The sequence below is a fragment of the Jatropha curcas genome, chromosome 8, assembly GCF_041381405.1.
Source record: "Jatropha curcas cultivar XTBG-Jc1 chromosome 8, XTBG_Jcur_1.0, whole genome shotgun sequence".
NCBI classification, from domain to species: domain Eukaryota; kingdom Viridiplantae; phylum Streptophyta; class Magnoliopsida; order Malpighiales; family Euphorbiaceae; genus Jatropha; species Jatropha curcas.
The window spans coordinates 7,187,860-7,211,664 of record NC_143158.1 but is presented as its reverse complement, the minus strand read 5'-3'; the positions used below and the strand labels follow the sequence as shown (position 1 = coordinate 7,211,664).

Here is a 23,805-nt window from a genome sequence, read left to right as displayed (position 1 = left end):
TTGTTGATAATATATATATAAAATATTTCACTTTTTATTTCCTAATATATATGTGTGTTAATTATACTTAAATTAAATTCTGCCCTGTTTATTCCCTGAAATAACTTACTTTTGGAAAATTAATTTCTTTACAAAATTTTTTTCTAATAGCTTATTTTCTGTTGTTAACTGTGATATTGAAAATTATTTACAAAATATTAAAATTTATAATTTGTAAGGTTAAAATATATTTAGTATTATATAAATATCATATTTTAAAAATTTTATAGCCAAACATAATAAATAAATAAAAATGATAAAATGTGACAATGATAAGTAACTGGTGATGGTAACTGATGATAGTCAATGCTTGATAGTAATTGGTAATGATCAATAATGATAACTCTTGGTAATCAATATATCTATATAAATATATACTTATATGATTATAATAAATTTGTTAATTGTTTATAATTATTTTTTACTTTTGAAAAGAGGAAATTATTCTCCTTTCAAATGATTTATTTTTCTCTTTGATTAAAAAAATATTCGAAGTTGATTGATTTTGTTATCTAAGTAATAAAAAAATCCAAAAAATATTTTCTAGTAACTTATGTTTTAAAAATAAACTAATGTAGCTGAAGGTGTTGTAATTTGTAAATGAACTCTAACCTTAATGATTGAAATAATCCTACCATAACTCAATAATATTATAATCCAAATTTCAAATATTGTATGAAATAAAGAACGAGATATACGCTGCTACTCCAAGAAATGATTAATTAATCTTGTGTAGCTTCAAATAATACTAATTATCATGTACAATTAGCACAATAAAGGAGTAAAAATAATTTTGCAGATGTGTTAGCTAAAAAAAGGAGTTTATGTGTAGAGTGAATTTTTGGCTTGAGTACGAAGATTTTGTATTTGGTTTATTTCAACTATCTATTCTCTTATCTCAAGAGAAAAAATAGTTGTCTCTTATAAACTTGTAATGTTTTGGTTCTAGATTTTTTTACCAAGTTAGGTTGGGTTTGTTTGGGTGTGGCTTGGAATTAAACACCTGAAAGTTTTTCTTAAATTTATAAAAATTAATAAAATAATTAAATTTCCTATAAAAAAAACAATTAGCAAAATAAAGAAAGAGTACTAAGAGCCAGTAGAAAAAAAAAAAAGAAACGTTTCCTAGAAAGTCAATATGTGGAAAAAAAAATTATAAAAAGGGGCAGTTTTGATTCTGAAATGAGAATAGTCTCATTTTTAAAGGGTAAAATAAATAAATATATAAAAGGAAAAGAAATTTTAAGATAAGGAAGGATTTTTTTTTGTAAGGAAGGAATCCTTTCATTATAGTCTATTTTTAACCTAGGGAAAGGAAACAGGAAAATATATTTTTAAAAGTAAATTTTGCCAAAATAAGACAAGGTAATTATTAACTTATTGTTATTATTGGTTACTATAATTTTTATTAATTAAGGTTCTAATTCTAGAATTAGACTATAAAAGCGATAAAAAGCTTATTTTAATACTTGTGATATGGTTTTAATCAGCTTAAAATGTAAATTTACAATAAAGTACAAATTTAATTTCTATATATAAAAAGATTGGATATGTATTAACAAAAGTTCACCTCTCTTTCCTTAAAAAGAACCATTACATGTCTTTGCCATAAACGACACAGTTTTTTTCTGCCGTTTTATTTTTCACCATAAATAACCATCTCCATTTCTCCCCCATGAAAGCTAAGCCAACCGCTTAAAACAGAAAAGTCTCTTACTTCTGCTGAACTCCCGAATTCCTCATGCACCATTTCCATCATACGCTGCATTGAAACCCTAACCCTAACCCTCAACCAAAAAATATTCCAAGAAAGGGTTTGTTAATTCTGATTTTTAACAACAAACTCTTTCCCATACACAAAAACAAGATCCATATTGTCATTGCTTCTGGAGCAGCTAGGGTTATATTTCTACAATGCAGCGCTAACTACTTGGGATCTCTATTAAGAGGTCTCAAGTTCAAATTCCGCTGAGTTGAAGAGTTTACAAATTGCAAACAGGAACAGCTATCCTTTTGTATAGATCATCATCCAATGCGACCAGAAAAAGACTGATTAGTTACTTTCTCATAAAATATGTCTATGATTTGCCGCTCCCTTTCCGCTCGTCTCTCTTTTGGATATGAAAGGATACCTCAAGATCAGTTCAAGCTATCTATTTTCAAATTAAACGGTTCATTTTTTGGTAACGTTTGTTCTTTAGCATTTTAATCCTGTTTCTGTATATATATAACTCTCCCAGAACCACATGATAACCTCTCTGCAAAAGCAGGAGAAGGCTGTGTACGTCAACTTTTCTCAGAGCCCATAAACGTGTTTTTTTATATTAAACTCTTAGTTTTGACCTTCTTTTGGTATTGATAGAGGTAGAGCTTTCAATGACGGCGACGGTTGGGGAACTGAAGCAGGCGGTGGAAGAATTCTTTAGTTGTTCGCCGGAGGATGATATGTATATCAACATTTCATGGTATTATTTATGTATAAATATAATTTGCTTTGTAATGGTTTTATATATTAGTGTGAACGAATTCTCTAGGCAATGAATTAAGCACATATGCTAATGAAAAACATTGCTTTTGACCTTGATGCATTTGAATTATCAATGTATGTGCAGGTCGCACGTGTGGAGTCATTTTTGTTTATGTTATAAGGATGAGAAGTTAATTGATGACAAGGCATATATCCGATCTTATGGCATCAAGAATGGCCATCATGTGAGTTCTATGTACTTTTATTATAAGTTTTTATATGCATTACAAGGATCGTAGTTGCAAGACAACGATATGGAATTTGAACATATGGTTTATATGAATTTGAGTTTTCTGATCTTATCTATTAGTTTTGAAGTATGATTCTTTCAAGGTCGTGATTGGGATTAGAATCAATCCCACTTCTTGCATTTGCAATCGGGTGATGCAAGTGGTAACGCCAGAATGATAGTATTTGCCTATGTTGTACAGAATAAAAAACGAAAACGAAGGAACCCGAAACGAAATGAAAAAATGATATTTAAAATACAATTTTAAACGGAAAAACGGTATTTTATACACAGAAATGGACATAGAAAAATATTTCCAAAAACAGAAAAGTCCATAGCTAAGAGTTTTTATGTATCAGGGAGGAAGCTAGAATTTATAAAAAATAGGACAAATTACTATAAATATTTTTTAAAAAATACTATAAAAAAAAAAAAAAAAAGAGGAAAGCAAAATGGTTAAATGCGTCTTAAAAGTTATTCTGGGCAAGGTTTGAATCACATAATTGTTAATGAATTGAAAAAAAAAAAAAATAGGAGGGGGCAATTGCCCCTCTTCGTCCCTGTGCATTATTGGTATTTGCCTTGGGCTAGAAAAATCTAGTGCACAAATATCATCCTAACAAAGAGTCAATCCGTAGTTAGATTGAAAGTATAAAATTTGAATGTAAAGTTTGCATGAACTTGGGTTTTCCAACCTCGGCTTTTAAATTATGATTTTCCGATGTTTCTTCTTCTTTTTTAAAAAAAGAAAAAAAGAGAGTTAAATTGATACGCAGAAATTTGTATGGGATAGAAAAGAAAGACCTTGTACTTGAATATATAGAACCATGTAAGAAAGTTACAATGCCTCTTGGATGCTTACCATTTCATTGCAATCACTAATAATTCCCGTCTGGTGCAAACAGCTTTATTTTGCAATCAACACTCCAGCCAACTGACATATAACAAAAGTTCATTTTTCTGAAAGCAATCGAATCACTCAACTTATTGCTCCAATACAATACATAGCTATGGTTAGTCATAACTTTTCATTTTTGTTTCATTTCTATGCTACTTGGCTCTAAAATTTTCATTTCTGTGTTGGTGCTGTAGGCAGTGAAAATTGGAAGTTAGCGAGCTCCTTATTGATGACTTCTTTTATAAAAGCAGAAATAGAACTTTGAACCTTCTTGTTGGTATCCTTTTATATATAGAGAGACACAAATGATTTGAATGGCATTCTGAGCTAAATTCAAATATCATAATGTTTTACTCAAGTAACTCATAAATCTAATCAAATATTTAATCCTTGTATAATCATACATAAAGTTTACATTTCAGGTAACAGTACAATTTTGAGCTTGAGTTCAAGCTCAATTGAGCATATATGATTTGTATTTCAATATTAATAAAATTTATTTAGAAAAAATTTTAAATATAGTTAAGTCAATTTGAGTTGAATTTGAACTGAATATCTGGAGAAGTTGAGTTTAAGCATGAAAATTAAAACTCAATTAAGTTAAGATTCAGTTTCAAACATTCTAATTTTTAAACGAGTCAATCTTGAGTTCTACATTGTATCAACTCACTTCTTTCAATCACACTCTATTTCTAAGTTTAACCATATCTATAGATTCTTGGATGTTTATCCTGAATATATTTAATTATGTTTAAATGCTGGATTTGGAAGTTGATGCCTTGAAGAGAGCCAAGAGTGGTTGGTTAAAAGCAAAAGAGAGGGAAAAAGTTGTGTTCTTTGCTGAAGGAAAGCATATTCTTTAAAGTAGCTATGCTGTATTAGGCAAACAGAAATCTCACACGCTACAAGAGAATTTTACTGCGTCATGTTTAGAAATGATTTTGCATATTAAGTAAAAAGCTAGATAAGATTCTAATATGATTGTGATACAAGTGTGTGTGTGTGTATATATAGCCTATGATGATGATATTGCATATGTCATAAGTAACCTTTACTGTACTCTTTCTGGAAAAGAGTTTGCAGAATAAGTTAAAGTTATATCAGATTCTAGTTTGAATGTGATTCCAGTGCAGCTGAGTAAAGTGCATATTGTCAAAGATTTTGATGCATTAAATAAAGGGAGAGACATATATGCCTTATATCTCTTCATCAATATTATATATGTGCTGATTTTGATGGGAAGAAGCTTGTTTTATGCATCCCTTTTGAGTTTAGACCGGACTTGGCATCCTTTCCATGTTCCTCCATTGAGGTTAATTAAACTCTGTGAAATGCTTAACTACTAAAGTTCAATTATTTTGGTTAATTCAATTACTTATTTTTACTATAAGCAAACCCATGACTAAGAACTACTGAGCTGAACCGAAAACTGAATTCAGTTATTACAGAAATAACAGAATTTCATAATTGTATTTCATCTGTTTCGATTTGATTTGATGGATATAATAGAATAAACCATCATCCCTATTTGAAGCATTCTATTCTATCTTTCACAGAGAATGAAAGGTCTACTGAGCAATGACATATCTCATAAGGAGAGTTTAGTGTGAGATCTCTATCATCCTCAAGCCTAGTGAGAGTACTGAGGTTTTGCGCCTAAAGTTAGTTATCTAGAAAGATGAAAAATGAGTATGGCCACCAACAAAATATAAACAGCAAAAAGAGAAAAAAAAAATGGAAGTTTGAATTCAGAAGATACATCTAATTAAATGAGAAAAGCACCCGCAATTCCAAAACCTCAAAAGTAATTGATATTCAGATAGCTGCATATAACAATCTTGGAAATGGAAGGTCTATTATCTAATTACAGGCTATATCTCAATTACAACACAGGCAAATACAAGGAAGGTACACATCAAATTGTTAGCTTTTCTAGTGTAAGGTTTCAAAAGAAACTGATTTTACCTTTCCTCTTCTGATATGTTTTTCCGGTTCAAGAAAATCTCAAAACACCCAAACAGTTCTATAACAAGCTTGAAATAATTTCTTCACATAACCTATCCACAAAGGTAGATATACCAACCTTTGTTTTGTTTCACGGTTAAGCCAATCAAGAAGACTGCATTTTGATTGTCCATCATCTACAACGCTGCTTGCCAGTGGTATTCAATGGAGAATCTTTAATGCTTTTGGATGAGGCATTTGTATGTTGTTGAGTTCCTTCATATTTCTTCTTTCGCCGCGCTTGTTGAGATAAACGAGAGTGGTAAGACAATATAGCAAGATCATTTAAATCTTGCAATGGAGTGAGGACCTTTACAACTTCATCCATTATAGGCCGGGATTTAGGCTCTCTACTAAGACAGTTGTATGCTAATTGTGAAACTTTCTGCACTCCTTTAAGGGAGTAATTCAGCTCCAATCGAGGATCCACCAGCTGATAAAGCTTTCGTTTGTCTGCTAAATAAGGCCTTGCCCATGCAACAAGATTCTGTTCACCACTAGGGCGCTTCTTGTCCATTGATCTTCTGCCTGTCAAAATCTCTAGCAGCACAACGCCAAAGCTGTAGACATCACTCTTAGATGTTAAGTGTCCTGGTAAAGGAGTCAAAATCATACCAATCTGTTAGTTCTCAAGCAGATTAAGATAAATCATGCCAGCAGCAGTTATCAATAAGCTTCAGGCTTGATGAATTTTAAATGATTTATAACATTTTATTTACCACTGAAATATAATGCAAGATTTAATTAGGCCAAGTATTAGATTCAAAAACATTTTACAAAAGAGTTCTATAATGCAGGTGTTCGCACTGCATAAGACTAGTCTGAAAAACATTCTTTTTTGTTTTCTATACCCTTGAAAATGAACTCGCCTCCATTGCTTGATGAATTATGCTGGTGATGTTGATTAAAACAACAAATGTCATACAAGAATACAGCACACCCAATTGTGTCATCATACAAATTTATGTGGTTCTTGTTGCTGTAATTTACAACAATAAAAGCTTGATTCATCAAAAAGCAGGATCTATAGGTGAGATTTCCAAAACTTGAATAACAATTATACCTGTCATTACATATTCTGGAGCAGCATAGCCGTATGTTCCGACGACCCTGGTAGAAACATGAGTTTTGTCACCTTGCGGACCAGCTTTTGCTAGACCAAAATCTGAAAGCTTTGCATTATATTCCTGTTAAAGAAATCTTTAAATTTAGGATTCACTTGAGAATAAGTTATCATCCATTAATATCAATCACCACATACCGAATCAAGCAAAATGTTTGATGTCTTAAAATCTCTGTAAATAACTGGTTCTGGACCACCATGAAGAAAGGCTAATCCTTTTGCAGCCCCTAGTGCAATCTTAATCCTGTTCGACCATGGAAGAGGTATTGTCCCTTCAAAAGTTATAAAAAACATCAGCGTTTGCTTAAATTCATCTCAAAAGCTGCACAAGCGTGGCAATTAAATAAATGTAAAGAAAGAAAAGTCATTGAAAGTGTTCAAAAGTACTAATTTTATCAGCTTGAAGAAATTGTCAAAGAAAAAAGCAAACAACAGGGAAAAAGACTGCTTTTTCCACTTTTTTTCAGCTTCAATCATAGCTGATTAGCTAGCACAAAGTTCCTTCAGAGGAAATTACAGTCCACCTAGACCAAAAAATGCAGAAATAGGTTTGCTTCAATAGTAGAGAAGGCAAATGGTGTACAATCACACAACAAATCAATTGGCACGTAGTCTTAAAAGAACACATGGAAACGGAGATATTTCCATGATAAGGAACAAAATCTGTTCACACCATGGCATTGTTTGGTCACAGGGAAAGAAAATGGAAGAAATGAAAGGAGAAATTGACCATTTTGATTAGGGATCTCGGAATGGATAACACATTTTAATTGATCTAGTTAGTTTCATTAACAAAGAAAGAGTAACTAAATCACTAGAAACTCACTTCTAAAAAGATGATTTTCAAGACTTCCTCGTGTCATAAATTCGTAAACAAGCAGCCTCTGATCATCTTCAATACAATACCCAATAAGCTTAACAAGATTAGGATGGTGAAGTTGTCCAAGAAAATCCACTTCAGCCTGCAAAAGTATAAAAAAAAAATGCAAGAACATTAAATCCTTCGTTTATCTTCATTTCTCACAACAGTCTCCTTTTAACATCAACGTACTGACCCAAGAAAAGCAGATATTCTACTAACCACCCATTCTCTATGGCCTTGAAGACCATCTGGCTTTAAACTCTTGACTGCAACTGTTATTCCCGATCCAGGTTTTGCCGGTCCCGTCCCATTCTCCTCAATCCATCCTTTAAAGACATACCCAAATCCACCCTCCCCAAGAATGCTATCCGGTCTAAAATTACCAGTTGCTGATTTTAGTTCTTGAAAAGTGAATTGTAGTAATTGGCACGGAGACTTGTTATCCTCTTTTGGTGGATCAGTATTGTCAGAAGACAATTGTGCTTCATTAGGAGGACATAACTCTCGATTGCTAGCATTTAAGTATCTTGTTTCAGTTGCTGCATCAACAGAATTTAGTATGAGACCTGTTTCTATAATTTGTTTTGGCAATTTTGCTTATTTAGACTTGACAATGGCCTTTAAGAGAAAAACGAGAGGAACTCAAAATTTTCTCAAGTTGTGAATTTGTATCACTATCAATTATTTTTTGGTGAGTAACAAGAAAAAAAAATTTTAGCCCAGGATTTAAACTCCAGCTGGAATCGAACCTACGAATTTGCCCCTTTATCCTTTTTTAGGTTGGTATAGGTTGGGTTTGATGATACTGTGGGTTAAAGAACAGAATTTTAACATCAGCAAAATACCAGTTTGAGATCTGTTCAAAAATGCCAACTTCACATAATTTGGCAATATCCAAGGATCGTTTCAGATAATTCCAAGCTTAAATTATAAAAGACTTGATTAAAATCAAATCACAAAGTCTATATTGGACTAAATAAATAGATTTGAAGAAAGAGAGAGCAAAAGGCAGGGTAAAGCAATGTGACAGCAAAAGAAAACAGAGGAGACCCTCATGCAGATACACAGAACATTTTAGCAGATAAACTGGAGTTAAAAATCACAAAAGAAAAGGACAAAAATTGAAACAAAAAATTGAAAGTGGCTATTGATTATTTATCTAGAATATTAATATTATTATATACCTGCATCATAAACCAGACTAGTACGAGGGATAGTGTTAGCAGAGTCTCTAGAGGAAGAGGATTTACAAGCACCGCTAACACCTCGTTTTAGAAGAGCCCAACAGCCACACTTGCTATTCTCCATAACAAACCTTTTTTTTTTTTTGGGGTTGTGACTCAATCTTTCTAACATGGGTTGTCACTATAATTGCATGGGATGTGATAGGAAGGTGAGAAGAGTTTGGTCATGGTTATGAGTAAAGAAAGAAAACAGAGGATTGAGAAAAAGGAAAGAGATAGAGAGAGGAGGGTATAATAACTGTGAAGAGAAGAGAAAGAAAAAGACACAGAGGAATTGAAAATGTTGTTGTTTTGAGTTAGTGTTAGTGTTAGTGTTGTTGTTGTTGCTGTTGGAGATTGCAGGCATCATCATCACCATCATCGCAGTGTGTACAAAAAGAACTTTTTTTTTCCACCACCTTTTGTGTGGGGATGGCTCTCTCTCTTTCTTTCTATGTGAATAATTTCGCAAAATTACCAAACTCTCTCTACTCTATTTTCTGCTAACTTGAGCGAGACAATCAAAGATTTTTGCAAAAATAAATTTTTGAGGGCTTTCCTATGTTTATGACAAAACTATTTCTTATTGGATATATTCACAGAAGAAAATAATTTTCTGATTTTATTAACTAATCAAGGACTTATTTTGATATCTTTATGTCACCTCAACATTCTACTGAGGTTATTCTCCAAAAAAAAAAAAAAAAGAAAAAAAAGAAAAAAACATTCCACTGAGGTAATGTAATTTTTTTTCTAATTTTTTTGATTATTTTTTATTTATCTTTTTTTGCTAATTTTTAAATTTGTAAAAAGACTCGTTAGTCCGAAATAATATTATTATTATATAATAAGTGTAGTCATATCTTTAACTCACTAAATTAGTAAACTCTTATAGTTGGAAAGACTCAAACTTAAAATTTCTCTCGTGTCAGTAAAAAGATCAATCAGTCTCATCTGATTGATATTTTACTTTTTTAATTTAACATTAGTGAAATGAAAACTAATATTATTAACATTAAAATTCTCTGGTTTTTTTCTAATAATTAACGAAATCTGTAATATTATTAAATATTACTTCAAAATAATAAATGGAATAATCTCTACATATATCTATATTAAAACTAAAAAAAATTATATAGTAAAAAAAAACTATTGTTTCTAGTATTTTATATATATATATATATATATATATATATATATGTAAAATTTTGAATTCTTCTTTATTTTCTATGTGTTTTTTTACCGTTTAAGGTATTTTTTTAAGTCTAAAAAGTAATATTTATTCTTTATAATTATAATTTTAAAAATATAATCATATTAATTATATATTATTAAATATCAAAAAGTTATTGTATATTATTACTTTTTCTATTTTGAAGTTTCTAATATATACAATTTTAACTATTACATTACTTCAAGATATTTATTTGAATTTGAAAATTAATATTTACTTATAATCTATATTTTTATCATATTTTCGATATTTTTCCATACTTATATACAGTAAAGTTGAAATAAAGAGGAATTAATATGTTTTAAAGTTAAAGTGTTTTTTAAAAATATATTAATATGTTTTAAAATTAATATGTAAAGGAATGATTTCCCCTTTATATATTTTATTTTTTCAACTCAACTTTTATGATTCTTGTGTTGGCTAGAACTAGAAGGTGCTGATTTTCACCCTCCAATAAAATAAGAACTCTTCATTTTTACTATTGTAAAACCAAAAATTTAAAAAAAAAAAATTTGCTTAAAGAACAAGCATCTTTCCAAATATTATATAGAAAAATTAAATTAAATTAATGTAATTAATGAAAATTATGATTCTTTGAAACGAGTATATATATATATATATAAGAAACTTGAGATATACTCTCTCAGTAGCCTTGTTTATCAATCAATTGTACGCAATAAATTGAACATAAAATAATTATTAGCTCAGCATTCAAACAATTTTTTTTTCTTCCTTTTCTTTACGAGTGATATTAAATTGTTCTTTTTTTAGTTGCAATCACATATAAATACATATACGATCAGTGGCAGGCAAAAAGAGTCGATGGACCTCTCTTTTTTTTTTATAAAAATTCTTTAAATATTTATGGATTTTTTTAAAATTGACTCATCATAAAATTAAAATTAAATCATTTTAATAATATTTTATTATATATTGACTCTGAAATTATTATTTTTTAGATCCCACAGTATACAAACATACAATATTTTTGCTTTATATTTTCTTTTTGGACCCGCTTCAGATTTTGCACTTACATGCAATTTATGTTAATTATATTATCACGAAAGAAAAAGAGTAGCTAATTAATTAATTCCACCAAAAACCAAAAATAGTGAAAAAAGACTTTCTTGATATAAGAAGAACAAGAAATAAGAAGGACTAAGAATAATTTACTATTTTACCTTTATTTAATATACTTCTTTATCAACAATATAATAGACAAATTACTACTTTATCATTAGTTAAATTTTAATATAAATAAAATTAACATATCAACCTTTAATTTTTCAATAAAGCTACAGCTGATTAAATGTTTTATTAATTTCAAAATAATTTAATATAGATCATTTAATTTTAATGGATATTAACATAAGGGTATATTATGAAAAAATAAAACAAAAATTATAATTTAACTATATCGACTAAAATTTCTTAATATTCGTGCAAATTAAATTAAGATAACAAATTATGGGATGGAGGGAATGATACCAAGCATTTGTTAGACTACGGTGGGGGCTATAGGTATTGTGAACCTAAGCACATAGATACTCCAATATATTGATTGCACTTGGTGCTTGAGTTCATGTAATTAAAATGAAAGATGGAACTAAATTTTGAGTCGGATTAGATGATTTTTAGTAATGGAATTCGGATACCGGTGATTTACATAAAAAATGAAAGATGGGACCTTGGCAGCTAAAAGATATTTCCCAAACAAGGAGTTAGGCATATGTGAGATTTAGTCACTGAAAGGTTTCCTGATTAAGGGTCAAAATAAGTTTCATTAATTAAACTATTAATAATTCTTGGTTTGTATTATTATTTTATGGTCAAAACTCATAGGAAAGATTCTAGTCAAAGATCGTATTTAAGTGCAATCCCATCACCCTCACTTGCTTTCTAGCTAGATTTTAGGCAACAAGAGAGTGTCGTAATTTATATCTTCCTACGTGGATTTAAAATGGAGACTATAATATGCACATATATTATATCATTTTTTTTTTCATTACTTATCAAAAATTTTCAAAATTAAATTTTAATCTTTATATTATTAGATAGATATATAATTTAAGCTTTGCTAAATGATATAAATTGTGTTTGATGTGTATATTTACAATTATACATTTAGTATGACGTCAATAATTTTTAAATTGCTAAAAACAATTTTAAGTGTGTTGTAGTATTTTCACTTATATTAGACTTGACATAAGTTACGTCGAAAATATTTTTTAATATAATTTTTAAATTATTAATATATGTTAAAGAAATAAAAAGGGAAGGGTGGGGATGGAGAGGAGGGAGGGTGTGCTTGGTGAGAGGTCATTTCAGCAACAACCATTAAACAAAATGGTATTCGATGATGCTTTGTGTGGAGAAAAGCAATGAGAGAGAGAAAGAGATCCTATTCTTTTCCTTCTACACTGTGTGCCTTGCAACTTGACAAGGTCCTTGTTGGAAAGGAGAGATACCCATTGCCCCCATTATGGATGTGGGTCCTTCTGTAGGGGTCCCACCAAACTTAAGGGCCCATAAGAGAGAAAGAGAGATGTTTTTTTTTTTTTTTTTTTCTTTTTATAAAACAAACTTACTGTAGTATAGCCCACTTAAAGGTTACTGATAGAATATCCTGCATTGTTTAGGAGCTAAAAATACAAAGAAACACCTAGCCATTTTGATGATAGTTAGTTCTCATCTGGAGTGACGAAGCTAGAATGTAAATAAAAGGGTGCAAACCATATAACACACAAGTATAGGGAGGTAGAGTGGTAAAACAAACCAAAAATGTCTTTGTTGAAACTTCCATAAATAAAAAATTTCTGATTGTCGTTTTGTTCGGGTAACATCTTTTGTCCATTCGCTACATTCTTTCTTGTCTTCAACTTGGTAATTTTCACCAAGGCATTGGATCAAGAGCACTTTTATTCTATCTTGCAAGTTGTGCATTCCTATTCCTCTTGCTCCAATTTGAGGGGAAGTATTAACCTGTACAGTTGTACCTAATTTGGTATATTTTATGTATTAAAGTATACTAATTAGGAATTCACAAGCTTGCTAGAGTTTCCTATCATTAAAATCATTTCAAAGGATTCATAAGTGCAATCCAATCCATAAGGAGTGGTAAATTGCAAATTAGATGGTGAAGGGTAAGAATTTGAAATTGAATCCTTTTAGTCTTAGAATATCTGCCTTAACCATTACAACCAGTCATCATTACCTCAATTCTCATAATTGAATAAAAAAAATTAGCTCTTTACAAAAGTTTTCAGTGATGATATGGGCAAACAAGATAACCTATTTTCTGAGGTATAAAGTTGCTAAGCCATATAATTGGAACTGGAGAAAGCTCCATAAGCATTTGCTTCACATACAGAGAGAGAGATCTTTTTGAGATGGACCATTTCCAAATGGACAGATTTTGGGTATCAGATAGGGCCCAAAAGATCAAATTGCTCCAACAGATAATCAATCTCATATTTCCCATAACCAATATAAATAAAAGGTTACAATGTTTTTGGACTAATGTGACTGTTTGGCAGGAAATGTTTTCTTTTCTTTTCTTTTCTTTTTGGTTTGATGTACTCTACACATTGAACCACTTGTGCTAAATGGCTCCATTCCTGGTATCACCATCATAACATGCTTTGAAACTGTTTTACTTATGAGAATCACATTAATCACTAAATAGTTAAATATATAAATAAAAAGAAAAGAAAAAACATATGCAAAGGGAACATGGGTGTTATCATTTGGGGGTGTTTATTTATTTTTTTTTTAAATTGTAATTGAAATGTTTCCAATAGCTTTCGGTGACTAGCTTTGTGTCTCCCCTTGGTTACCACTTACTACAGTTAGTGAACTTTTGATCATCATAAAATGGACAATATGATGTGAAAGAAATTCTTCAACTGAAATTTGGTTGGTAACAATCAAGAATGGACTCTTTTGTCTCCCTCCCGCTCTCTCTTTTCTTGTTCTCTTTGTATGTATATAAAACCCAATGTGTCTCCTTCTACAATGAGGAGATCAATCAAAGGAAAATTTCTTCATGGTTTTATTTATAAATGTCTATATATCACTCTAAATGAATAAAAATCGCTCGTAACCTGCTTGAAGTTTGATTAGAAAAAAAGCACATTCGAATCAAGCCTGTGAAGGGATAATTTTTTCTGTTTAACTACAAAATTATAAACTAGTTGAGCTCAAACTCGAGTATATCTTTATTGAGTCAATGTGCCTTCCTAAGTGGAATTATGTTTACATAAAAATAAAAAATATATATGTAATTTTTTGTATGTGAACATGACATTATCTCCAATAAAGTATTTTTAGCATGCTACCATTAAATTATTTTAACAACATCCATCTCCTTAAATTTTTTTTTTTTTTTTCTTTTCAATGTAAAAGAACAAAACAGTTGCAAAAACATTATAACTAGGGTTGTCCCGTTGCATTGGCGTTTGATTCTCGATAAGAATTAGAATCAAAATCATAATTCAGTTCGGCTCAAATTTGAAATTAAAATCGGAACTAAATGAGTTGAGAACCATAATTCGGTTCAGTTCTGATTGGATTCTTCAATCCATTGGTTATAATTCCTCGGTTCTGCTTTCAGTTCCCCGGTTAACTGGGGCTGTGAGTGGACAATCCAGGTCCTCGAGAAATTACTTTCTATTATTATTATTATTATCGCGTTAACAGCAGCAGCAGCACTATTAAGTGCGGCCCAAGATGTCAACGTGTAGGCTGGATTAACTACGGACTTCCAGTTTGGGCTCAAGACCTGTTTATTTAGGTTGATGTATGATTATCTATAAATGTATTTCTTTTACATATCCAAACTCCATAGGTTATTATATATGTTAATCGATAAATATATTTCTATTCATGTTTTTAGTCTAGAAAAAAAAATTATAAAACATATATTATGAAAAAACTAAACGAAAATTAGGATTTAATTACATTAACTCAAATCATCGAGCAAATATTTACAACGTTATGGTAGTTAAGGGTTGAGGTATATTGTTTAAAATATTAATATGAAGTCAAAGGAATCTATTTTATAGAGAGAAATATAAAAATTTAAATTAATAAAAACAGTATAAAACGTTTCTATTTTAACATACATTAGATGTAGTGAAAATGTAATACGTAAATTAAAAATTAAAAATAGAAATGAAAGGAAATAAAGTGATGAATTTTTTTTGTTTTAATTTACGTATTTGATTGTAACTAGAGAGCAATTCTTAGTTTATAACCGAAAATCAAATCAAACTAATTCATTTTAAATGCATTCGGATAATTGTCCTATAATTATAATTTTTATTATATAAAATTATATGGTTTTCGATTTTTAGTTTATTTATCATAGTATAAAATAGCTAATTTGATTTAGAATAATAAAATTCAAATCGATTTAATTCAATTTAAATTAATTATTATATTATTCAGTTCTGAATTCAATTATTATAAAAATATGTTTGAAACCAAAACTGTTTTATTTCATATGTTTTAAATTAATTCGATTTAGTTAATCACATGCTCAACTCTAATTTTAATTGAGGTATTTCATATGTTTTATTTCTCATTAAATTGTGATTTTAACCCCTCATGTCACGTGTATCACTTCTTAGCACCGTCATCATTTCCCTTACAATTCTTCAGTATAATATTAAAAATAAAACGAAAAAATACGGTTTTATTTTTACATTTGGTAAAATTAATTATTTTAATTTTAATTTTAAAAATTATACTATTTTATTTTATAATTTGTTTCCATTAAATGAAATTATCATTTCATTTATTATTTGAAATTTAACTCATTAACGGATTTAAACTGTAAGTATAAAATAATATAATTTTTAAAATATAAGGACAAAAATAATTAATTATATCAAAATATAGAGATAAAAATATAATTTTTTCACATTTTTAATTCATATGTTTATAAAGTGAGTCATGTAATTTTTTTACTAGCAATCAATGAAGGATAATTTTGTTTAACCAATATAAGTTATAAAGAAAAAAATAATGTAATTTTTAAAATTTAAAGATAAAGTAATTATCCTGTAGGAATAAAATATGACTTTTCAAAAAAAAAAAAAAAAAAAAAAGCAAATGGACGGAGAAGGTGTTTCAAAAGCACAAACCGTTCCATTCTAAAAAAAAAAAAAAACATACCGTTCCGTAAATTTGAAGAAAATCCAATTACTTGTAGCCACGTATCTCGGAAGCTGGATAAACCAGACGGAAAAATTCCTCTGCAAAATACCTTTCGTGTGTAAAACATTAGAATTGGGAGACAAGGTAAGGGCCTTTCATTGACGAACACGTCACCTTAGCATCGAATGCGCAGACAATGAATATGGAGGTAGAGAAGAAGAGGAAAGCAGAGGAAACAAACCCCCTCTCTCCATTCTATCTCTAAACACAACAGTAGAAGAGAGAGCAATAAATATAAATATAAATAAATAAAAATTAAGTCAATTAGGTGGGAAAAACCCTAATCCTTCAATCCATTTCTCAAATAAAAGTCATCTGATACACAATTTTTCAGATATAAGGCCGATTGGATCAGAAGAAAGAAAATTTTTTATTTTTTTATTTTGATTAGGTTGTTGAATTTGGGGATTGTGAAATTAGGGTTAGATCGATCTGTGCTGCATGATCAGGAAACGGTGGTTGCAAGACGAAATTAGGGTAGAGGATAGATAGGAGAGAGAGAAGAGAAGAAGAAGAAAAGAGGAGAAAATAGAAACTATGTCTGCCATAGTGTGCGGGAAGAGATCTTTTTTTGAAGAATTGACAGTGACCAGCCCTCCCGTTAACAAAAGAATCCGTTGTTCATCTTCCTCTCCTGTTCGTTTCTCTCCTCCAAGGTCTACCAACGCTGTTTCTGTTTCTTCCCCTGCCTCTTATCAATCTTCTTCGCTTTTGATAGAGAAACTCATCGCTCTTTTCCCTGACATGGACAAGCAGGTATTGTTTCTAATTTTTTCGATAATTGAATCATTTAAATTGAAATTTAAATCATTGGAATTTTTACAGGATGTGATCGTTTTGTCTTTGTTTTTAATTTTCTTTTTCAAAAAAAAAAAAAAAAATTTTTATCCGTTTTCATTTTAATATTTGACAAATTTTTGATATTATATATAATCTCCTTTTGCCGCGGTCTCAATGATTAGTCATATACCATTTGTTTTCTTTTCCTGCTTTGTTCAGTTTCATTTGATGTAATGATCGGTGAAGGCTTCATTTCCATTTTTTTAGTTTTAAAGCTTCTGACTTATTATATTCATTTCATTTTTGTGCTCGAGGATTTCTTTTGCAAGCAACTAAAGATGATCTTTTGGATTTTGTATTGGGTAATTTTATCGCCTTCTATTAATAAGGCAAGTTGTTGATCATTTGTATTATAGATTATTGAGAGAGCGCTTCAAGAATGTGGTGATGATCTGGATTCAGCTATCAGAAGTTTGAATGAGCTTCGACTGGCATGTGCTGATAACAACTTGGGCTCCAATCTAGTTAAATCTGATGTACTCCTTGAGGGTAATGTTCAACAAGAAGGTATGTATAGGAAACTTTTTGAATGAGCTATGTGTGGGAACAAGGTATGCATAGGAAACTTTTTGAACGAGCCATGTTTATAGGACGTTTCAAGCTTGCTTATGGATTAGCTGTTATCATGTATTTATGTTTTATCGAATTGCATGTTTGTATGTGTGTGCATATAGAGTGCAGTCACTTATTGGCTGAATTTCAAAAAATATTGTAAATTTATGAGTTGGTTAAGTTTTTCCTACGAGTTATGGTTCCAGTTCTCCTATGGTGAAGAGAAATCAAGATGTAAAAATTATGTTTCAACTTGCTGCGGTGAGAAACTTAGGGACTGTCTGATACTACGAGTGGCTTGTGTTGTTCCATTTGCAATTACATTTGCCAAAAAAATAATAACATTGCTTGTATTGTACGTACTCCACTTTCTGTTTGATCATAGATGACTGATTTCGATTCTTTTATTGTGGTGTCTTGACCTGTTGAAAACTTAATTATTTTATTTTTCTTATCATCCAAAATAATTTTGGAAATTATAAAGGTTACTTTCCTGTCAAAGTTATGTGAGAAGCTCTTATCTTCTCCTGTGTTACTTTAACTCTTTTGCATCTCTTTTGTTCTTCCCATCCCTAAACCCCCTTTCTCTTCTTTTTCACCCCTCCAAAAACCTTCCGATTTGACAGCTTTTGCCTTATACTTCACATTAAATTGAATAATGTGTCGGAATCTTCCATAATCTATTTGTTTTTCGCTGTTTCTTTGCTCCTATTTACATGTATGCTCCCATATCTAAGCGCATCTTTTGGCTTCTTAGCTTCGCACAAGCTTTTCTTGTTCAATGATATCACCCTAAAAGCTTTACACTATGTTTGGGAGAGGAAATAGTGGGGGAAACAGAAATAGGAAGGTAAAGTTGAGAGGGAGAGAAAATAAAGAGAGAGAAAACGTTTTCATTCTCTCCTGTTTGAAAGAAAGAAACATATAAAGAAGGAAAGTTGCGGATATAAGTCCTAAGATTACAAGTTTGCTCCTTACACTGGCGGAATATCATTGGTGGAGGTTGGCTTCACATTCTTTTCTAAATTTTGGTTATTGATGAGATTGAAGTCTTATATAACAGCAAACCAGGCAGGGATTGTACTGGGATTAGATAAGCTGACTTAGATAGTGTTAAGCTGAGAATCAAATATTGCAAAAACCAAGTTTACATGGTATTTCAACCTTGAGTTAATTCTCATGTTCCACATGTTAGCTGGCTGTGCATCAGATGGATATCATGCATTGGATACAGCATGCTTTCTGATTTGGTTTCTAATTAGTAGGGGCATTAGGAGAGAGAGAGAGAGAGAGAGAGAGAGAGAGAGAGAGACTTGGAAAGAGAAGAGAAGAGAGAAAGAGAGGGGGGGGGTGGGGGGTGGATTTTTAAAGGTAGTAGGGCATCCGTAAGAAAACCAATTTGATCTCTTAACCATTTAAAGAATCATGGTACAACAAATTTTTTTGGTCAAGAAAAATTCTGAAGTAAACTTTTCTTGGCATCATGGCTTCCGCTTTAACCGAAGTATTGATGGTCCATTGTATTCATCTCATATTTTTACTTTAATTTTCCACATGAACAATCTGTTTTATCAGCCAAAAGCCCCCTCCCACTGCTTTTCTTTCCTATTAAAGAAATGAAAACTCCATCTTTTCATTCATGCCCTATATTTCCGGAAGGATGTGATAATTGCTTGCTATTGTCATTCTAATCTATATCACCTAATTCATCTCCGATGGGGGACGAGAATATTTAGAGTATTTGCAAATGTCATTTGATTAGAATAAATTATACAAACCAAGAAAACTCAATTGAAGACCCAAATGACTCCAGTTTCAATCATATCTCATTGATCATCATGTATTTTATTATCTTTTAATGTTTTCTTAATTTGATGGACATGACAATGTTATTACCATGAAGTCTCAGAAGACATAATTCATTGCTGCAAGCCTAAATTGGTTAGGTAAAAGTAGAGTATATTTCACTGGCTGAATTTTTATCAGAACCAGAGCATGAATTCAATTTTCAAACCTGTAGCATATAGCAAAATCAGAGAGTTTGTAATGTACACATGGTACATTCAATATTGATCTTTTTTGCTTTCTCTCCCCCTCAATGCTATTGTGCTGAATGCTGATACAAGTGTCCTGCAATCTCTTGACTGCTTGTTTGGCTGCCATTCGGTGTATTTGCACATTCAATCGTATTTTGTTTACAGTTCATATGTTTCTGAATGTGCAAAACAATATTTTGTTTCAGGCATAGTGACAACTAATACAGAAGCTCCAGAAACTGATAATCCATCATCTACAACACAGCTTCGAATGGATGGTGCAGAGTGGGTAGAGCTATTTGTTAGGGAAATGATGAGTGCTTCCAACGTAGATGATGCCAGAGCTCGTGCTTCAAGAGTGTTGGAAGTTCTAGAGAAGTCCATCTCTGCACGTGCTGGAGCAGAGGCAGCCAAAAGCTTTCAACAGGTTATTGAGTTTGCTTTTATTGTTCTTTCTTCTTTGTTTTGAGAGCGACTTACCTGCTTGCTTTTTCCTTGTCAGGAAAATATGATGTTGAAGGAACAAGTGCAAGCATTTATTCAGGAAAATGCAATTCTCAAGCGAGCTGTATCTATTCAGCACGAGCGTCAGAAAGAGTATGAAGATAGAGGCCAGGAGTTGCAGCATCTGAAACAATTGGTGGCTCAGTACCAGGACCAGTTGAGAGCCTTGGAGGTTGAGCCCATTCACCCCTGAAATATTTTTCTTTATTTATAAGCCATTTTTGGATTAATATTTACAAGTTTGCTATAGTAACGCCTCTTATCATCTTCATTTTAATGCCACATGTGATTTTTTTTGTTATTTATGCAATGAATCTAACAGGTGAACAACTATGCATTGACAATGCACCTGAAGCAGGCTCAGCAAAGCAGCTCAATCCCAGGCCGTTTCCATCCGGACATTTTTTAGTAAAATAAAAATTCGTGTGAAAACAGGATCGACTCTAGCTTCGCTTTCTATACCTGAAAAGATTTCATCCCATAAAAAGATGTTGCTTCGTTTTATGATTCATGTGTAGACGATTGAATTATTTCTTCATTTTACTTTTAGTTGTGTTGCATTGCGTGTATTGTACTATTTACTACTTTTAATAGCTTGAAAATTTTACAATAGCCGAATTTTCCTTTCTAGACTTTTTTGGTTTTTTTGACTTGTCATTGACTTTGCTAATAACGAGTCGTCTTTAAAATTAAAAATTAAGCTAAAAGAGAGAAATTTAAACGAATGGGAATTGGTCTAAGTGCAAGAGGTTGAGGCCTGTCGAGTAAGTCAGATAAGTGTTCGTATGTTTTAAATAAAATAAAATTCAATTCTTTCACATATTTTCCAACTTGTTGACAAAACCTCAAATCAATCTTGATAAATTTAGCTTTTTCATTTTTCATTTTTTGAAGGTGATAATTATGTAAAAACTTTGATTTTTAGGCAAATTTAGAAAAAATTCGGCACATTCCATTTTGTGACAACAGAAAATAAGTAATTTATAAATTTAAGAAATTAATATTTTTAATTTGGTTAGTTCGAATTTTGCAATTTTGATAGCAAAATTGTAGCTTAATTTAACTATACAAAATTTTTGAAAAATTAAATTGTGTTCTAGTCCATCCCTCCACGTAGAAAGGCTTATGTTTCCTTACTGTAGGTCCGCTATAAGAGTTGCTCACGCGGGAAATAAGTAGGCGGGGACGGCAAGGCAACAGTATGATTGACGTGGAGCAGAGAATTTCACTTTCCACAGACGACGGGGCTTTCATTTGCCCCACTCGCTAAGGCAGCTTTCTTGAGAAACGAGAATCACAATCAATGCAATGCAATTCCATCTTCTCCTTCCACTTTTTCTATGCATGACAGAATTTTCCTCGTATATATGTATATTGATCGTAGATAATGTATATACACATGTATGGCTCTTTTCTATACTTCATCTTCCAATTAATAGTAATATATATGTCTATTTCTAATTATTTTTATATAATACATAATAATTCTATTTTGCAAGAAGTATACAAAAAACAATGTCTTTTTGCGAATCTGTTAAGTAATAATAATAACATTTTGAATCCAATGATAATCGGTTTCTAAAACTATAAACTATGTAAATATATAATCTCTTCTTTTCTTTTCATCAACCCCCCCATCCCATTTTTTTTATGAGCCAGATTCAAAAACATATAAACTATGAAAAAAAAAATTTTTTTTTTAAATGGATAGAACAACAGACGAAAGCAATTAAAAAAGAAGCAAATTATTATAGGTTCGTTAAATGAATTTTGTTATCTACAAATTGGAAACCCATGCAATGGGGGCAAATATTTTGTCAACAACTCAAACCCATACAATGGGGAAAAACATTAATTCACATAAAAGCACACACAACTCTTGAAACTTAAGGGATCAATGTCCAATATATAATTATATACATGTCCTAAAGCAAAATCCAACACTAGAAAAAGCCCTACTAAAACATTCTAACTACAAAAGCACTGTATATATATTACACACATCAAGCTTTCTAGCTATAACCAACACATTTAATCACAATTTCCTTGTTGGTTACTTAAAAGTTAGATAGCAAAGAGATGATGTATCCATGCTGTTTCCTCTGCAATTGAACACTCTTTACTGAGTTGATTAAGTGCACTTGAGATTATGTATGTCTAATTAAGTGTGTATGTGTGTGTTTTTGTTGTATATATATATATATAGAGGAAGAGAGGAAAATAAATTAATTGAAGGTCTTAATTACCACTTACCAAAGATTAGCCAAATATAATTTAGAAGACAGGAATGAATTTGCTATTTCCACTTCTCATCATCTTCTTAAACTCATCAAAATTAACCATTCCATCACCATCCATATCAACTTGTCTAATCATTTCCTTACAATCTTCAACCTTTGTTCCTTCTTTTAATCCCAAAGAACATAATACTGATCCAAGCTCTTCCCCTGATATTCGCCCGTCCTTATTTCTATCAAAAACATCAAAAGCTTCTTTCAAAATTATTTCTACAGCATTATCTCCTTCATCTTCTACACTTCTTGTAACTCCTTCACCACCAACTATGGACTCACACAAGAAACAGAACTCTTCATAGTCTATGAACCCATCTCCATTAGAATCCACTTTCGCTACCATTTCTTCAATTTCTTTTTCTGTCATGAAAATTTTTATGTTCTTTAAAGAATCTCTTAGCTCTTGCTTTGTTATAAATCCATCTCCATTTTTATCGAAGGTAGCAAATACACTCTTTAGGTCTTCTTTCGCCATATCAGAACTATTATTATCACAAGTGCTTCTCTCTTTGTAAGGAGTGACTTTTGCAGTAGATAAAGAAGAAGAAGAAGAAGAAGAAGAAGAAGAATTCATTTTAAGAAAGAAAGATTGGAGCCATGCATAGAGTTTCTTGGGAGGTAGATAGAAGTAAAGATTGAGAAGGCCGGCCAAGAACAAGAATAGTAGTAAGAATATGGCTATTAATGCCATTTTGTTGTTCTTGAAAATCTTGATTGTTAAATGGTAACAAAACAGAAAACAGAGAAGGAGAAGAGCAAAGGACAAAGAGAGATTTTCCAGATTTTTAAACGAGTTGAAAGGGATTGAAGAAGTTACGCGTGTTTGGTTACTTTGTGGTCCCACAAACCGCGTGAAATATTTATTTATTATAGGGAAATAATTAATTCCTCTGTTGACCAAACTAACTAATTCAGCATTATGCGAATATTAATTAATATCTCTGTTAAATTATTTGATTCTCCCGTTTATTTTCTCTTGATTTTTCTGTTAAATTTTTGAAAAAAATTAACATGCCTTGAAACTTAAAAAAGGTAAATAATTAATTCGTCCCTAAAGTATAAGAAGAAAAAAAACATCGACTATTTGATATTCACCTAAAAAAAATATTTAAGAAGAAAAAAAATTAAACTAACCTAGGTTAGAATTTCCATTTATCATGGAGGAAAAATGAAGAGTCGGTGTATACATTGATTATTTGATATTCACCTAATAGGTATTTA

At 30.9% G+C, this 23,805-nt stretch overlaps 4 protein-coding genes across 4 annotated transcripts; 2 read left to right on the top strand and 2 right to left on the bottom strand.

Moving 5' to 3' along the window:
• The first annotated feature begins 580 nt into the window (after window positions 1-580).
• LOC110010297 (U11/U12 small nuclear ribonucleoprotein 25 kDa protein) lies at window positions 581-4,150 on the top strand. The gene is made up of 5 exons (XM_037635671.2): window positions 581-2,222; window positions 2,402-2,504; window positions 2,652-2,751; window positions 3,701-3,808; window positions 3,888-4,150. Exons 1-4 carry the CDS (start codon window positions 2,114-2,116, stop codon window positions 3,731-3,733), a joined length of 345 nt encoding a protein of 114 aa, XP_037491599.1. The 5' UTR covers window positions 581-2,113; the 3' UTR covers window positions 3,734-3,808; window positions 3,888-4,150.
• Window positions 4,151-5,481: 1,331 nt separating this feature from the next.
• Window positions 5,482-9,342, bottom strand: LOC105641296 (serine/threonine-protein kinase PBL34). Its single transcript, XM_012225812.4, has 6 exons — window positions 8,867-9,342; window positions 7,902-8,221; window positions 7,647-7,782; window positions 6,959-7,092; window positions 6,761-6,884; window positions 5,482-6,288 (listed from the first exon to the last, which is right to left on the bottom strand). The coding sequence occupies exons 1-6, from the start codon at window positions 9,036-9,038 to the stop codon at window positions 5,831-5,833; spliced, it is 1,344 nt and encodes a 447-aa protein (XP_012081202.1). The 5' UTR covers window positions 9,039-9,342; the 3' UTR covers window positions 5,482-5,830.
• Window positions 9,343-16,444: 7,102 nt separating this feature from the next.
• LOC105641295 (Ubiquitin system component Cue protein) lies at window positions 16,445-20,920 on the top strand. Its single transcript, XM_012225811.4, has 5 exons — window positions 16,445-17,114; window positions 17,555-17,705; window positions 19,993-20,213; window positions 20,289-20,462; window positions 20,613-20,920. Exons 1-5 carry the CDS (start codon window positions 16,896-16,898, stop codon window positions 20,697-20,699), a joined length of 852 nt encoding a protein of 283 aa, XP_012081201.1. The 5' UTR covers window positions 16,445-16,895; the 3' UTR covers window positions 20,700-20,920.
• A 1,182-nt stretch (window positions 20,921-22,102) lies between these two features.
• LOC105641294 (calmodulin-like protein 3) lies at window positions 22,103-23,360 on the bottom strand. Its single transcript, XM_012225810.4, has one exon. It carries the CDS (start codon window positions 23,273-23,275, stop codon window positions 22,565-22,567), a length of 711 nt encoding a protein of 236 aa, XP_012081200.1. The 5' UTR covers window positions 23,276-23,360; the 3' UTR covers window positions 22,103-22,564.
• Between the last annotated feature and the right edge of the window lie 445 nt (window positions 23,361-23,805).

Bases quoted from the DNA above. Each gene is read 5' to 3' on its own strand.
- LOC110010297 (XM_037635671.2), top strand. From the start codon at position 2,114: ATGTCTATGATTTGCCGCTCCCTTTCCGCTCGTCTCTCTTTTGGATAT. The intron at 2,223-2,401 runs GTAACGTTTGTT...TGGTATTGATAG, and splicing joins ATTAAACGGTTCATTTTTTG to AGGTAGAGCTTTCAATGACG. The intron at 2,752-3,700 runs GTGAGTTCTATG...TGGTGCAAACAG, and splicing joins GCATCAAGAATGGCCATCAT to CTTTATTTTGCAATCAACAC.
- LOC105641296 (XM_012225812.4), bottom strand. From the start codon at position 9,038: ATGTTAGAAAGATTGAGTCACAACCCCAAAAAAAAAAAAAGGTTTGTT. The intron at 7,783-7,901 runs GTTAGTAGAATA...ATACTTTTGCAG, and splicing joins AAGGCCATAGAGAATGGGTG to GCTGAAGTGGATTTTCTTGG. The intron at 6,289-6,760 runs GTATAATTGTTA...CTCCTTTACCAG, and splicing joins TCCAGAATATGTAATGACAG to GACACTTAACATCTAAGAGT.
- LOC105641295 (XM_012225811.4), top strand. From the start codon at position 16,896: ATGTCTGCCATAGTGTGCGGGAAGAGATCTTTTTTTGAAGAATTGACA. The intron at 17,115-17,554 runs GTATTGTTTCTA...TTTGTATTATAG, and splicing joins TCCCTGACATGGACAAGCAG to ATTATTGAGAGAGCGCTTCA. The intron at 20,214-20,288 runs GTTATTGAGTTT...TTTCCTTGTCAG, and splicing joins CAGCCAAAAGCTTTCAACAG to GAAAATATGATGTTGAAGGA.
- LOC105641294 (XM_012225810.4), bottom strand. From the start codon at position 23,275: ATGGCATTAATAGCCATATTCTTACTACTATTCTTGTTCTTGGCCGGC.